This window comes from Rhipicephalus sanguineus, chromosome 1 (genome assembly GCF_013339695.2).
Source record: "Rhipicephalus sanguineus isolate Rsan-2018 chromosome 1, BIME_Rsan_1.4, whole genome shotgun sequence".
NCBI classification, from domain to species: Eukaryota; Metazoa; Arthropoda; class Arachnida; order Ixodida; family Ixodidae; genus Rhipicephalus; species Rhipicephalus sanguineus.
Window position 1 is genome coordinate 27,255,691 of NC_051176.1, and position 17,527 is coordinate 27,273,217.

Consider the following 17,527-nt stretch of genomic DNA (forward strand, 5'->3'; position numbering starts at 1 on the left):
GCCGGCCCGGGCCCGTGCAGTGCTCTAGGGGAATTCTCCTCGCGAGCTGACGTCACTAGGCTGAGGCTCCGCCTTTATACATGCCTTGCACGTGACGTCACAGACAGGTGCTCTGCGCTGGTCTCCCAACATGGCGGCCACCGTGACCTTTTTATCTCATTAGAGTCATTAGAGTGTGTCATTGCAGAGGAGGACACCCAGGTGTTCGGTCCCCGCGCTCTTTTGTGCTCTCCCCACTTTCTTTTGTTCGCCAGCAGCGCCAAGGGGGAACACAAAGGAACGCGGAGGTTTTGGTGTGAATGATGCTTGGGTGCACCGCGGCACTAATCTGATGGCGAGCCGTCACCGTTTCTTGCTCGGCGCGTTGGAACGAAAGCTCACGGAGCGTCTCAACCCGCTGGTCCCCCAAGATGGCGGCCACAGTGACGTCAGTGCAAGCTATGTATACTTGAAAGAGATAGCGTACATAAGAACACGGACAAAAGAAATAAACGTACACACACTGGCGCTACTAACAATGGCTTATTTCTTTCACCTGCCGACTAATATACCAATTTTGCGAACGACAGTCACATGAACACTTTATAAGACCACGAAAACAGTAATGATGCAGAACAGGGAAACTTATCTCTACGAGATAGAAAACAAGACGGTCGTTGAATTTCCGGGTCTTATAAAGTGTTCATGTGACTGTCGTGCGCAAAATTTGTATATTAGTCGGCAGGTGAAAGAAAGCCACTGTTGTTAGTAGCGCCAGTGTTTGTACGTTTATTTCTTTTGTCCGTGTTCTTATGTACGCTATCTCTTTCAAGTATGGCGAACCAACAAGCCTGCATCGCCACCCTATCCGCCTTTATCCCCCGAGGATTTGTCCCCCGTGTGAATACAGCTTTAAAGGCCAATGTTCTGCCCATTAGCTGCAGACGCACCTTTTAGATGCGAAGTACCTTTTGCTCGGGGCTGTGCCCGTCCTTCCACTGGCGACCATCCGCTCAGGAAGCGTGCTTGCTGGCACGCGCTAGCGCGTTCGGGTCTCGTGTAAATGGCTGGGTGAGACGCTGTGGGTGACACGCCTCTCCCCTTTACACTCTCTCAGCAGTCACGTGATGTCGTAGGGGAACGATATTCTGCAGACGCGCGATGAACCCGCGTACCGTGCTCCAACAAGTGTTCGGGACGAGTAACAGCAACAGCAACTACAGTGAATTCATGGTGTGCTCCACTTGCAAGGACGCGTTAACACTGGCCAGGTGCCCGTGATGAACGAATTTTAAGTCGACCCATGCACTGCTTCGCATCCCCATATGGTTCCCTTTAGTGGGAGACGGTGAAATTCTTTAGCACTGATGCCCTTTCTGTCCAACAGTGCGCGCTTATCAGCACACGTCGCGCGTACGCCAAAACACTTTAACGGAATGCGAGGCAAATTTACGTGAAAATGACATGCTCTCTTGCCTCCGGCACTGGGGAGAACAGAAACGATAATAATAATAATAATATCTGGGGTTAACGTCCCAAAACCAAGATATGATTATGAGAGACGCCGTAGTGGAGGGCTCCGGGAATTTCGACCACCTGGGGTTCTTTAACGTGCACCTAAATCTAAGTACACGGGCCTCAGACATTTTCGCCTCCACCGAAAATGCAGCCGCCGCGGCCGGGATTCGATCCCGCGACCTTCGTGTCAGCAGTCGAGCGCCATAACCACTAGACCACCGTGGCGGGGCGAGAACAGAAACGAGTTGCACTGTTTGCAGGCGCTTGCCAAGGCAAGGAAAAGGCTGCCAGCTTTGGCAGCGGTATACTTGTGTACTGGAGGCACTGGTCACACGACAAGTACTTCTTCTAATTTGCCCAATAAAGAACCAATTCGAAAAGTTACTGTGCAAGACACTTCCTAGAAGGCACCTTAAAAGTTTCATTTTGTAACCGAAACTAAAGAGGGCCTGATGAGGAGACCTCTAAACGAGAATTTTTGTGGGGTTTAAAATTTCGTTCCTTCAACAGCATATTGGCAAGAGACTTGAAGCTCTTTGAACATTGCATTCAAGAAAATTGTTACGCTACTTCAAAATTACTCAGACTGCTCAGAGCTATCATTTTCAGATAAAGGTACACAGCATACAATTAGAGACGTGAGTTGGGCTAGTTGGTGCGTATTAACTGCAGACATAACTGATTAGCGCAAAACAACAACGAACAAGGTAGAGACGACAGACAGGACGGAAAGCATATGCGCTTCGTCCCGTCTGTCGTTTCTACCTTGTCCGTTTTTTTTTTTTTCGTGCTAATCAGTTATGTCTGCAGTTAGTACACAGCATCTACTACTGTCAATCACTAAATTCGAGTGGGATCAGAAATGTGTTGCCAACTACCTTCAGACACACAAAATAATGTAAAACAGAGGTACTTTAAGACAAAAAAATGACTAAAGACACTGCACACGATTATATAATAGGCATCACCATTTATTTTGTCTAGAAGCCTTTGGCTCGACAATTCAGAGAGAAGCAGAACACATTTCACACGTTTCTCTTTACAATATACATTGCCAAGGGATTTTGTCAATGTTGTGCAAAATTGAAAAAGACTGTGCCAACGACTATCCTGTAGCATCGTATTTCATGTGCAGTAGCAAGGCACTTTTAATACCTTTCTATAAACTAGCACCAGACAATTTTTCTAAATGCAAACACTGAGCACTTGCAGCTACTGTGGTGCAGCTGCTGCTGTAGTGGAAAGAGGGAGGATGCCACAATTTGTGCAAATGCTACTCAGCACAGATCATCTTGACTGACACGTATCTCTAGAACCGAGTCCCCAGTCGTTTTAGACTGTGCATACACACTTTATTTACAAGCAAATGAAGGTATCTTACTTATCCACCATTAACTGCCCGAGCTCTAACCAGCGATGAGTGTAACGACATAGCTAGACATTTGGCTATTTCTGTTTGTGCCACGAGTTTTCACATGTGTACGCACTCTAGCAGCATTAAAAGAAAATGAAATGTGAAAAGGTTTATTGGTTGTTCAAGGATGTAATGGTTGGCAGCGGCAAGGCAGCAAGAAGAACCGTCCAGAGGCACAGCAGCGATCCGTAACACGAGCCGAGCGTTGGCGATGCTGCTGGATGGAGATGCATCTTCTTCTTCACAGAAGAGTTTTGCCAAAAGTGTGGGGCATTCAAGAAAGCATAACACAGTATCTGCCTCCTGCTCTTTTGCTTTACATTTGCACTAATGAGCTTGCGATGTTAAAAGCGGATCCAACTGCAGAAGATATATGCCCAGAAAATTGCTTTCATTCTACTACTCAAGTGGGCTTGTTGAACAACCATCCGGCAAAGGGGGTGGCAATGCTGAGCTTCTTCCTCAGTCATATACTAAGCTGGCTCCTACGAACTCAGCCTGCCCCATCTTTCTTTGACCTATAGGTATGTCCGCAAACTGGACGCTCATCTGGATAACCTCCTTGCCTTCACTGTCTTTTTCTGCAGAAAACTGCAACCGCCTCCCCTTCTGTCCACATCCGCTTCTGTTTTATTGGCACATATGATGTTATTTCAGCCAGTCTTCGATAGATATTGTGTGTGCACAGATCTTTGCATCGGAGGCAGTACGCTTGACAATGACTGCACTCGTAAGCAGGGGCGAAGCCAGAAATTTTTTTCTGGGGGGACAGGGTGGGGGTTCAACCATACTTTATGTATGTTCGTGCGTGCGTTTGTATCTGTGTGTGTGTATATATATGCAAGCAAAATTGAAAATTTTCGGGGGGTTTCAACCCCCCCCCCCCTGGCTACACCCCTGCTCATAAGGCTTTGCTGTATGCATGGTGTAAAAACAGTCAGATTTAAGTGTCATACACGACACAATCTTATATTATTAACAGTGCAAAGGTAGAATTTGGGCAAAAAGAATGAAAGTGATGAAAACATCTCTGACCAGCCAGCTAAACCTGCATATTGCTTAAAGAACCACGACACCATATTTCAAGCAGAAATCATGCATAGCATCCGAGACCATATGTGTCCCATGGCAAGCTGTATAACAGTGCATTTGGTGTGGTAGAAAACTTGTATTCTAATTTAAAATGTACAGCAGTCTGGCAACACTCACGTGCCAAAACTAAGCATTCTGAGTGGTCAGGCACATGTTAGCGAACAAACAAAGATAAAATAGAACACTGGTGCTACAGCTGCATGTTGGGTACCACAGAGCAAGGAGAGACCTGCACAGTGAGCATTTAGTTTGAGAATGTTTTGAACAGATGGCATGACAGCGATCCTACACTTCTTGATGTCACACAAGGCCTGTCGAAATGGCAGTTGCTGTCGGAGGCACTTAGACGCTGTGGTTTCAAACTTAAATTTTTGAAGGCATGTGTTCAGAGCCCAGTTTCTTAGCTTTTTTTTTTCTGTGCGTACAATCGTGCTGATCCCTGTTTGATCAAAGCTGCAATGATAAACTGGGAATAGTCGGACGACCACAGTCAAGGCCCCCTTTAAATATATATTGTGTAATTTTCATCTTTACAGCACAAATGAAACAAACTAAACAACGAAGAAATATACGGACAGCAATTGTGTTGCGACACCCTTCCTTAGTTTTTAGTTGTTTTTGTTTGTGCTGTAAATAAATATGCAATTTTACTAACTCACCCAACTTCCTGTAGTTCAGTATTCTTCAACCAAAGATGATACATGAAGCATTTACCATCCTTATCTTTTTAAAAGCCAAACAAAACACCAATCAGGCTCAACATTTTGACCACTCTTCTTTTGCACTCTGTCACTGACCCACATGCTTTCGCGATGTTATTGCCAGAAATGGCATCTTGGCGTGCCTGAATAAGGGCAAATCAAAACAATTACAAAGTACAGGTCTACATTTACTCTTGAATGTATGACGTTTACATGCCTCATCACTTTGTTTATTCCTCATATTGCATGCTGCACGAACTCCAGCTTGTCACAAGCCCAACAGTGCATTTGTGAATACACGTGCTGTTTTCATACGTCAAGTGTCTCCAAGCTCGGTTCTGAAATAGCAGCATTTGTGCAAAGCTGATCCAATCCCAACAACAGACACATTCAAAGGGCTGTCGTTACAAAGCCATCTGCAGATACAAACAGTTTGCAAGTGGTCAGCATCCTTGTGCACTGATGTGCAGGCCAATCACAATAGCCAATAATAGAGCAGCTAATCAATCGCAAACCGTTATTACGTGTAAAAAGCTTCATCAATGCAAGAGCATATATACAATGCGATCGCCTTGCAATGCATGAACTTGACGTCTTGGTGCAACACTAGTGCAAATGTGAACTCCAAGGGAAGCCTATGGCACACGCTTAGAGGACTCCCATGCACACAACGTGTATAAAAACATTTCTTTCTTTCTTTCTGCCGACATAAACACAGACAAAAAAAAAAAAAAAAAGAAACAAGACAGTGCTTTCAACTTAAACACACGGAGCAATTCAGTGACAGTTCAATTAGAGCGATCAAGGCACTTGTTGGCAGCTGAATGCAACAAACTGGGTTGAATCTGTGAAATCTCAAGGAAGGCATTCATACATCTATAAATAAAAACAAAAAATAATAAATACACAACAAAATATGGGTACAGGCATGCTATCTACCTATGCAGGACATGCCATCCATCTGGAACTTGTTTATGATATATACTGCACAACTGCTCTTAAGTGGTGGGCCTTTTATTCAGGGCATTATAAGAATAATGAAGGGTGTGAGAGGTCAGAATTTAAGCCATTCCCACAGAACACGCTTCTGACAGACGTTCAGTTGAGAATGACGGAGTTGCAGAAACACACACACTCGCCTAATTTCCTTGCAATAAGCTGCATCCACTGTATTTATAAAGATATATGCGCACTGACTTGTCCCTTCTTGAAATATTTGCGCAGGCACACGGGGACACAGAAGAGACACACACAATTGCGCCCGTCTGTGTGTCTCTTCTGTGTCCCCGTGTGCCTGCGCAAATATTTCAAGATGAATGTGTTCGAACTAGGCCGAATAGCAGTTTTGTCCCTTCATTCAAGCCACTGTCATGAATTTTGCTACCCAATAATAAAGCTTACTAAGAATAATGACATTAAATTCTAAGTCATAATAATAATAATAATCATAATAATATCTGAGGTTTCACTTGCAAAAACCACAATATGATTATGAGGCACGCTATAGTCCGGAAATTTCGATCATCTGGTGTTCTTTAACATGCAATGACATCGCGGACTACACGGACTTTTAGTATTTTGCCTCCATCGAAATGCTAGCGGCGCAGCCGGGATTGAACCTGCAACCTTCAAGTTCTAAAGCCTACATGGGGGCACGACTGTCCTTTAATGTGAGAACTATTTTTTAAAGCACCGAATTAATACAATTTCATTTGTACTCAATTGCAATGCCCCATTTATTCCAGCTAAACATTACAAACCCTTTACATGTGAAAACTCTAGTGCCACTGGGCAACAGGTAAACTGAATTCCAGTCAGAAATCACAAGTGCGAATAGCAGAAGTGTGTTGCGAGCTCAGTGATGGCTTCAAAAGCAACAGACCTCTGTTGAGGAAAAAAAAATCACACACAAAAAACATGCACAAGTTACACACCCGTAGTAAATTTCCATCAACACTTCAAGCATGGCATTCAGCCACTGAAACACAATTTGCACATTTGTTAGTACATTCATCCACATTCATTTAAACAGGTGGAATGTGTTCTTGTGTCTGTGGTAAATAGACTTCTTCAAAAAGTATAAAATAAACAACCACATCATGGCTCACATTTAAACAGTATAAAACCTCCAAGTCAGAGTGCAAGATTATATGGTACTACAGTTGAATTTGCACATTTGTGAGAAGAGCGGCAGTGAGAACAGAACTGCATTTGGTATTATACATTGGAGCAAGTGGGCCAGAGAGAATCTGGTGCAGATATCTTCATGTCCAGCCCATGCCCTACATAGATTTATTGTCTAAAAGCTGCACGCAAACCATTCCAGATTACATATGCATAAACGTGCACCCACGGGGAATTGGGTCTGGCTCAAATGTAAGCAAGAATGCGCTAAACAGAACACATGCAGCATTCGCAGCACTAGGAACCACAACTGGATGCTTCCATCATCAGAACACCACCGTGTAGACCTTCCAAACTGCATGTGAGCTGCCACGAGGCGCTAGCTTCACAATGGTATGCCACCATACCGAGGGCATGAAACACTGTCGTGTAAACGTATTTTGCAATTACAATGTGCACTCACAGCTTACGTGTGTATAAGCATTCAAGAAAATTAATGTAATCTGGTCATGCCACAATTGCAAAAGTGCATTGCTTGAAAAAAAAAGAGAATCACACACACACAACATACCACTGTTGTGTGTGTTGGTCTGTTTCCAATTGATGCAGCTCTATAAGCACAGTGACTTCAAGCTGCACAGCATTTATGTAGCACTACTGTGATCAGAAAGGTAGCCTCCATCAAAGTAGGCCAAATCAGAGCCACATTTGGCTAGTGTGAACATCATCTAAATATTCAGTGCCTTCATAACATGCTACGCAGCAATGCTCAAAGCCTCCATAGTCTCATCAGTAACCGACAAAATCAGAGTGGACAGTGGCTTTCGCCGCATGGTTGCTTAAATGATGATGTTGGGTCATGAAAATATGAAATAATTACTCCACTGACCGGACTACACAAGTTACACTATGGCACTTCTGAGGCCCCGGACCTAATCGTCACTGCAGTGGGATGTTGCAGCAGTTGTAGCTGAGCCAGACACAGCTCGCATGACAAGTGCTCCTCAAGCGTTGGCATGGTGACAAGCAAAGAAAAAAAAAACTGCAGCGTTAACTTCCCTGAGCAATTAGAGGACCGTAGCAGTAACATATTAAAAACACGTACACACGTATAACCTGACAAGTGTGCAATTTGACCCAGTAAAATGTGTATGCTCATTGTGCAAGGTTTGGGCAACAATATTCTCAGAACAAATAAAGTGAGAACAGCTCTTTTTGTTTTTCCTGGTGCAGTCAACATCTTTGGCAAAATTGGGGCCCCAACTGTGCCTACGGAGGACAGACAAGGTAAGGGTGGATATCATGGTCTGGTTAAAAAGCTAGTAAAGAAAACAAAAACTTTTCTTGCCTACATTAAACCTGCTCTTTTCATAAACGCTGCTGCTAATTGCGAAAAGCATGACATCAGCACGAGACGTTGATACTGATCGGCCAATATGCAATGACACCGCAAACAGTGAACTTTTCACAAAGCAGGTCCTTGAAATGCAGACTGTAAAAAATTTTTTTTCACAGCTCTCAGTGTATATAATGCTGGAAAAACAAAGCACAAATGCGAAGAATCAAAACCAGAGGCTAAGCTGTGTGAATGCTTTCATGCAGGAGCGTAGCAAGTGCTGTAGCCGCGTAAGCTTGAGCAATTTGTGCACCAAATGCCCACGAAAATGAAAATACGGTACGTCAAGAATTCAGCTGCGAGCACATATCTACTGCATTGTGCCCCCTCCATGTCGTTTGCACCATCCTTCCTTTTTTGAATCACATTCAAAAGACCATTTTTTTATACTAATAGGACAAATATAAAGTGTCAATACTAAAAGGCCGCAGCATGAACAAAAACGCAGATGCCAAACAGGCAACTGCTTAGTCCGCACCACATTTGCCCAAGTAAAGTTTAAAAAGTCAAACAGCCAGCAGCAACTTGTTCCACCTAGACGAGTGTTTCATAACAGTCTAATTTAAAAGTGTGAGACTGCAAACAGGAGATTCTTGATCACAAGTGCTGCAACGACATATTGCATGGTCACCGAGAGACGAGCGGAGTAAACTTTACAAGTTGGCATGAACTTTTTTTTTCCCTCAATGAAAGAAAATAATGCACTTGACTGCCTCTATGATGATTTTACCTATACAACGGATTCTTTATGTTTACGCTTCAATTTTTCAGCATTTTGGTGATTAATCTTAACACAAAGTGACCAGTATAACAATGTATTCTGAAAGTCCCAAGCACTTTGCTTTAAAGGTTTGACAGTAACCAAATATTGTTCCCTCACTCAAACCAGATATCAAGGTTACACTGCACAATTAAAGGACTGGTACTATCTGTGAAAAACTGTTTTGCTCAAATATACTTTCAAGAGAGGGCGAACACTTGAGTTTTTTATAGCATTCAAACCATTATCCATAAGCTAAACAGAAACTGTAGGGACTGACATTACAAGAAGCACGCCGCTCCGTCTAGGGCATTTGTCCATCAGCTTCGTGTGTTCATTTCGGGCCTCGCAGTGCCAACAAGAACCTGCAATTGGCCCTCCTCATACCACAAATTGTGGCCTTCTGAATGAAGTAGCAGATTGCCAAGACATAGCACTATGATGGCCCGTGTAACAAACAATACAAATATTGCTCAGAAAAGATAAGATTTGCCAAAGCTGCATTTTTTGTGCTTGCAAGCTTATAACAGCTATGCTAGGCTGAAAAAACTGTTTCATGAAACACCTCAACATTTATAAACCTAATATAGCATGTTCTAACATCCCCTCGTAACATAACACTTAAGTAAAACTCCCTCTCATTCACGCTATTGATTCAAAGTGCAGGCCTTGGCACTCTTGCGAGTCCAGTCTCTGCACTCATCCCAGCATGTCTGAGCTAAAACTCCCACGCTATAAACCCCGAGTGTGTTGGTACGCCAAATGGAAAACTTGCCTCTCTGGCAGCTGCAGGAACTTCATAAATATTACCAGCTTCTCCTTTGGATTAGGCAATTCTCTGCACTGATCTTCGCACTGCAGTTGATGCAGCATTGTCAAGAATAAAAACAGCTCATAGGACAGAGAGCTAGACAAAGCAACACGTGCGTTGTTTTGCCTTGTCCTGCGTAGTGCGAAATTATTGTCGATCACCTTCAAAGTCTTGTGCCATTTCTATTTTCTCCAGTGTTCTGCCTTGCAACTGTTGCACATTCTTTACAATAAGGTTTGCTTTGTACACAGTAGATTTCCTATCATAGCATTTAATTAGTATCTACAGAAAGCCAACATGATATAGGTGCTTTGGCAAGAGTTGCACATTGAGTGTGCTGGACGGAATGAGGGAAAGCGCATCAGTGATATCAGACCTTATTTCAAAGTACTATACATGCAGTGAACAGAAATATAAATCTGAAAAATGCACCCATACATCTCTGTATCAGGTAACAGTGCTCTGAAAAGAGACCGAACATGTCTACATGGAGGCATTTCATTGGCTGAAAAGTTATCCTTGTGGTCAATGACAATGTGTATAGAAGGCCAACAAGTGCGACACAAACAAGCATGGCCAGTTCGTAACATAGAAAACAGGCAGCCAATGGGACTGCAACACTCTAGAGTCCTGGTGTTGACAGCGATGTCTGTGCCTTTCGCTCCAAAGGCAATGCCACTCGCTGCTCATAGCACCGTAGGAACTCACATCTGAGGCAGTATGTCGCAGAGCCCAAAACATTTTGCCACAGTTTCCTGCACAGTGCCAACTCATCTTGAGTGTGAGCTGCCCTGCACCCTAGGAACCCTCCACAGTCTAAGACTTTGTCACAGGTTAGGTCTGTTAACATGCACATCCCACAGCACATCAGTGTCCCGAGAAGCTTTTGAAAGAAAAGTAAAGCACAAGCACACTTGGTCCCATGGTGCTGGTGGTGGTCATAGCTGCTCTTCTGGAGCTTCAGGCACAGCTTGAAAAGGCAATGCGGTGCTGATGGGATCACAATGTGGCTGCCATGGTGATGAAACAACCATGATGGCAGTGGTGATGCCAGCATTCAAGCAACACGAAAGATGGAGATCCCAGTCTTTTTCTGTTTTTGATAACTCGACTCTCAGGCCAGACAAGTTTGTTGTTACAGACCTTGTGGCCACGAGTTGACCGTTTTGGATGGTGATGCAAAAGAAAGGTTGTTCTGCTCACAAACCCAAAGAAAGAAGCACTGCCGGTAAGAAATGACGTGAAAGTGGTTGAATGTAGGTGGTGAGACAGACTAACAGCTGTGAATCTTGGAGCCCGGTCACTGCTGGGACCAAGGAGTTGCTCACAGTTGTTTGGCTCACAGTAGCACTATTTGCATAAGCAATACAGTCTCCTCATACGAAAAAAACAAAACAAGTAACATCTTGCTCACAGGAAACAGAAGGGAAGGTGTAATTGCCAGTGAAGCTAAGGGAAAGAAAATGATGACATTCCAGCTGTAGAGATCTGATGATAAAAGTGTGGTAAAGAACCATGACTGTAGATAAGACTCAGAGCCAAGACTGTAAACAAAAAGGAGAAACATGCAGGCATCAGGAAGGAGAATATAAGTCTACAAGTGAACCGAATCCTTCGCATTGTGGCACACGAGCTTGAGTTCAGTGAAAAGAAATCAAGGCTGGAACTTTGTCGCCAGAGGTGTGCAGCTGTTGAAAGATTCAACAATGCCTTCCCAGCACAAAGACATGCTCAATGAGTGAAGTGTCACGCCTTCTTTCCAAGAGAACACAACGTAGTCTTTGCTGGACGAATACGACCCGTCTCTCGAAGTAGACGCGCCGTTCAAAAGTGGAGTGAAGCTAGAGCAAGGACAGAGCAGCACCACTGCCACCGTTGCCGCACCACCAGTGGTGGGCAGGAACAAAACCACTGTCTGTCCGTCTCACTCATATCAGCCTTTCCTCGGGTGGAGGCTTCATCACGGGATTCATCTCGACACGTGCGCCAAACATTTCCTGGTTGCTTGGGCTGTAGGTGCCACGGGTTGCACGCTTCTTCTTGGCCATGCGCAGGAACACCGTGGCCCCCACAATGAATGCCAGCAGGAACACACATGCCACTGTAAGGCCAATCACCAGCTTCAGGTCCGTGCTGTCCAGTGAGGCGCTGCTCACCTGCACAAAGCAGTGAAACAAGCGATGGGCACCCAGTTGACAGCATGCACTGCACTGCAAGTAAGTGCACCACATCTTAAGAGTTGTCTGCAGCCCGACAAGGGCGTTCGAGGATGGTGAAACTACAAAAGAATGTCTGGTAAGGTGCATGTAATTCCAGTTTTCATGTAACTTGGACCGAAACAGCATGCAAAATTATCACGTTGAAACACACGCACAAAATAAAAGCCCTCTATTGAGAAAAATTTAGCAATAAATAAGCCGGAACATTACAGTGAAATTGGCTTTCATGAGAAAACGGATGTGATGAGAGAAGCTTAGCTTCCCTTGATGGATGCTATCTGAAGAAGCAACTGCAATTGACGAGACACGCACACAGAAAAAGCGGAGGCATGGCCAAAGTAGGAATAGCATTTCTTTTGTGGAACATTTCTTTCAATATTTAGCCGTGTAGCACAAGAGAGAGAAATGAAGAGGGAAAGGCTGGAAGGTTCCTTGTGGCTTGAGAAAGGACAAAAGGAGGAGTAAGCACAAAAAAAGATGCAGTATTACTGAGCTACTACGCCCATTGATGTAAAACAAGGAGTTTGTGTCCCTACCTGAAGTTAACACATAAAACTGCCTTTGTGTTTAACACAGCACAGTCCTGTTGCTTGCATGCTGTCACTTCATTATTTAACACCCATCGTATTGACCACAGTCCACTTACCAGGAGTGCACAGGTGAGCCCATGGTAGCCAGGCGTGCAGTTGCAGAAGAAGCGCCCCTCAGCCAGTGGCGTGCAGGGGGCCTCGTTACGGCACGGCTCCTCCAGGTGGCAAGTGTCATTGTGCTCGCAGTGGCGGCCAAAGCGACCACTGGTGCACGTACATTTGTACGAGCCCTCAGCGTCGACACACGTGCTACCGTGCTCACAAGGGGTCACCTCCAGCGCACACTCGTTCACGTTTGTCTCGCAATGAGCACCCTCGTAGCCAGCTGCACAGGTGGTAATAAACACATCACACATATTCTGCACGCCTAGTCAGTCACAGTGCTTAGCGACTCCAATGCCCTGCATCCCTTAACGCTACCTACAAAGCCCTTTCATATTATTACTAACAAAGTATTAAAGGGGCCCTGCAACACTTTTCCAAGTAATGAGGAAATGACCTCACTATCGGAGTTTATTGCCTCACGAATTGGCTGCTGCAAAAATTTCCAGAATTTTCACAAGTACAGGGATTTGTCGCACGCTCCAAGAGCTTTCTCCCTTGTTCTACACAGCGGAGGGGGGTGGGGGTGAAAGGGAGCACTTGCTCTTTATGTTTCTTTGACCGCGCACACGGCCAACCTATAAATGTTGTGCGCAGCTCAGCTAACCACGGGGTGGGCATGTCGCAGCACACCACGGTGGCCACGATAACTAAGCAACTCACAATGTTCAAATCAGCTAATGGCAGTGCCTTTTGGGCATGTGAAGCAGTTGCTTTGGGCATGTGACACAGTTGATTTGGGTATACGCCATCCTTTGTCGAGAGAAGAGCGAGTGATTTCTAGCTGACGTGGAACATAAACTGTAAATTCCCCACTGCGTGCTGTGCTATAATGTTGGGCTCATATGCTCACAGAAGCGTCGGATACCGATCGGCAGCATTTTCTGACCACGCTCAAATAGTTTTGCAGGGCACCTTTAAGAGAAGTGGTGTTCAGGAGTGGTCTTTTCTAGAGCTGTGCGAATAGCAAAATTTTTGGTGCGAAGCGAATTCGAATATTGAAGTGCGAGTGCAAATCAAATCGAATATTTTTCGAATATTTCTCAAATATTTCTAGAATATTTTTCGAATACTTCGAAGCGAAATGGCAGAAAGAAAAGTTAGAGAGGATTCCTAAGCATATTCTTATGAGATAGTAACATGAAAGTGTTTCTTTTCGCTAGGTTGACGAAGCACTGGCGGGGTGGTGTTTCATAGTTGTCTTATCAAGAATGAGGCAATCTAGAGGCCGAATTGTATTTATGTACATGATTTGGTGCAACCAAAGTGTTGCCGACAACACTTTACACGTGATTGGCAGAGATGCCATTTCCTCAGCCTCTCCTCCTCTTTCAACTTCTGTGGAAGGCCAACTGATGTGGCGGACAAGGGTGTGCTCCCTTCAAGTCCAGAGTTCCAAATCTACCTCGTAGACGTCGATATATAAGAACATCTGAAATTTTGGGTGCTAAAAAGCTTTGGCTTCCAATTTTTCGAACTTCCTTTCCAAATTTCAGGTCTAAAACGGCATTAATTGAGCCCCAACCTCTGTCACATCTTTCATCTCCATGTTGGAACCAGCGTTTTCTTGAGTTAATACATTTGCGACCGTAGCAGAGCTTGAAAGGCAGCTTTGCCGCAATACCGGGGTGTGATGACGTGAAGCATATTGAAAATCTAGGAACCACTTCCAATCTGACATTGTGTCTTGGCAAAGTTCGACCGTAACGGAGCTTGAAAGGTAGCTTTGCTGCAATACGAGAGTGCAATGCGGAGAAGCATATTGAAAATCTGAAGGGGTCACTTTCAGTCGGACGTTGACTGCATTTGTTTTTGGGAAGTTCGAATAGTTCGAATAGTAAAATTCCAGTGCGAATCGAACAGCAAACACTATTCGAAAAATATTCCAAATTTCGAATATTCGCACAACCCTAGTCTTTTCCTGAATGGCACTGTGCCTGAATGGCTTGTCTCTTGTCACTTTATGCTTCTGGTAAGAATGCAAATCTCTCCATCAAATAGTACTTGGGTTATAAGTAACAGCCTATGACTTAAAGCTTTTGCTAAAAATCAACAGCAAATTCTCAGTTCCAATACTACACACAAAATGTAGAAATGTTCGCTTTAGACAACCAGTGAATCGACTTGAATAATATTTGTTGCGAGAAAACTGAATTCAACTGACGTATGGATGCAGAATTTTGGATGCAAAGGGCTTCACAGTTTTCGCAAATGGTACAGTCAACCTAATAATAATTAAACACTGACTGGACCGACTAAATGGATACAGTGATTTGTTGTATTGAATTAGACAAGAGGCAGAAAAACAACCAAGAACATATGACTTTTACATCAGCCGTATTTACCTTATTATAACAGACCCCCCAAGTCGAACATGTGCGAACTTTTTAAGGGCTTGAAGTAGAAAACCTAACTAAAGTGAGATTATAGAACTATTAAATTGCAGGCAAAGATATTTGCTTACCTGTACTTTTTTGTTTACTTTCCTATTTTCATTAATGACTAACCCTCCGCAGTTTGATCACCCTTTAGTCTTTCTCACAAATGACTGAGTCTTCTATCGACACATAAATAGCTAACTTTAGCCAGAATTTATTAATGGTACACACAAGTGTTTCTACATTTGTGCATCTGTCTCACAAATCACTTCCACTCTTGCCTGTCATACTTAACACTGCAGGTTCTTGGGTGTAGCGCCGCGTACGAATTGGTAAGAAAGAAGATGACAGGAAAGAGGCGCACTCGCAACTGAACTTTATTTCGCGTCGATTGCAAATATAAAGCTATGAAAAGCACCACGTGTTACCTATAACACTGCCACATAGTAAAACCAGATAAAACCAGATAAAATGGCCTACCGCACTAATCATCGAGATAGTCTATTTCACATGAAAATAGGTCAAGAGACGGCTTGCTGATGCATCTGCTGCCCAACTTGTTGATGACATACGCTTCAAATAACTCACGCGCTTGTTTTCTTCTATATCTTTTAAGTACTCGCGTCTTCTCCAGCTCAGGTGCGCAGTGGGCTGACGCACACTGTTTGATGCAATGAAGTGCCAAGTTGCTTCCCGTACCATTCTTTAACGTGCCCTTATGTTCCCTTAGACGTTCGTTGAGGCACCGCCCCGTATGACCGACGTACACCAGTCCGCACGTCAGGGCGATCTCGTACACGACGTTCCTTTGGCATTCGACGAAGGACGTGACGTGTTTCTTGGTGCAAGTCGGCGTCCTGTGTTCACGAGAATTCACTTGGCGGCACATGGCTTCGAGCTTGTTTGGGGCGCTGAAGAGAACACGAACACCTACGCGTCCCGTGTTCTTTTTGATGCGATGTGAGACGCCGTGAAGATAAGGGATTACCGCAGTCTTTGGGCGTGTCTCCTGTCCTTTGTCTTTTTCTGCAGCATCGGTGCGTTTCTTGCACAAAAGCATTGTCGCCAATTCACATAGCATGTGAGAGGGAAACCCGGCAGCATTCAACCTCTCCATCTGGGTAACAAAGCTGTCCTGGATCTTGTGGTGGCAAGATCGCTGCAATGTGTTCCTCAATGCTGATACCGCGATGCCCCGCTTGACTAGCTTGGAGTGGCCAGAGCAAGAAATGCACCGATCCTGCAGAAAAAGACAAAGGACAGGAGACACGCCCAAAGACTGCGGTAATCCCTTATCTTCACGGCGTCTCACATCGCATCAAAAAGAACACGAGACGCGTAGGTGTTCGTGTTGTCTTCAGCGCCCCAAACAAGCTCGGAGCCATGTGCCGCCAAGTGAACACAGGACGCCGACTTGCACCAAGGAACACATCACGTCCTTCGTCGAATGCCAAAGGAACGTCGTGTACGAGATCGCCCTGACGTGCGGACTGGTGTACGTCGGTCATACGGGCCGGTGCCTCAACGAACGTCTAAGGGAACATAAGGACACGTTAAAGAATGGTACGGGAAGCAACTTGGCACTTCATTGCATCAAACAGTGCGCGTCAGCCCACTGCGCACCTGAGCTGGAGAAGACGCGAGTACTTAAAAGATATAGAAGAAAACAAGCGCGTGAGTTATTGAAGCGTATGTCATCAACAAGTTGGGCAGCAGATGCATCAGCAAGCTGTCTCTTGACCTATTTTCATGTGAAATAGACTATCTCGATGATTAGTGCGGTAGGCCATTTTATCTGGTTTTATCTGGTTTTACTATGTGGCAGTGTTATAGGTAACACGTGGTGCTTTTCATAGCTTTATATTTGCAATCGACGCAAAATAAAGTTCAGTTGCGAGTGCGCCTCTTTCCTGTCATCTTCTTTCTTACCAATTCGTACGCGGCGCTACACCCAAAAACCTGCAATGAAATACCAACTAGCCTGCATTGACACCCTTGTCCAGTATACTTAACACCTTTTTCACAGGTGAGCAAATACAGATATCCTGGTGTTCTTATCAGCAACCAACTAATCTGGTCACAACACATATCAAATGCCGTATCGGACACATCCATGTCATGTGGCTTCATAAAAAAAAAAGCTGTCCTTCTTACCCCTCTCTGCCTGCCAAACGTTTTATGAAATGTTTGCTTGAACAAAACTTCAATATGCAGAAGGAATTTGGAATCCACATTAGAATTACCTCATTAAGACTTCCGAATCAATACAAAGTCAAGTGGCCAGATTTATCTTCCAAGGACCAGTTGTAGACTGTTTCGAGAAGTGGGAGTGCCACTTTGCTCCCTGTGGGAGAATACCAACTACACTGGAAGGCCACACGTTCACATTTTTTTAAAGCACGCTTGGGTACTTTTCCCACACAGACCTTACATTTGAAGTGTT

General features: G+C 44.4%; 1 protein-coding gene across 1 annotated transcript in view; it reads right to left on the reverse strand.

Moving 5' to 3' along the window:
* Positions 1 to 6,260: 6,260 nt before the first annotated feature.
* Positions 6,261 to 17,527, reverse strand: part of LOC119406482 (protein crumbs-like) — a 286,551-nt gene continuing 275,284 nt past the window's right edge. The window contains exons 24-25 of the mRNA XM_037673508.2: positions 12,661 to 12,929; positions 6,261 to 11,951 (exon numbers count right to left, since the gene is read on the reverse strand). Coding sequence (XP_037529436.1) covers positions 11,724 to 11,951; positions 12,661 to 12,929 — 497 coding nt within the window. The 3' untranslated portion in view covers positions 6,261 to 11,723. The remainder of the gene's footprint in view (positions 11,952 to 12,660; positions 12,930 to 17,527) is intronic.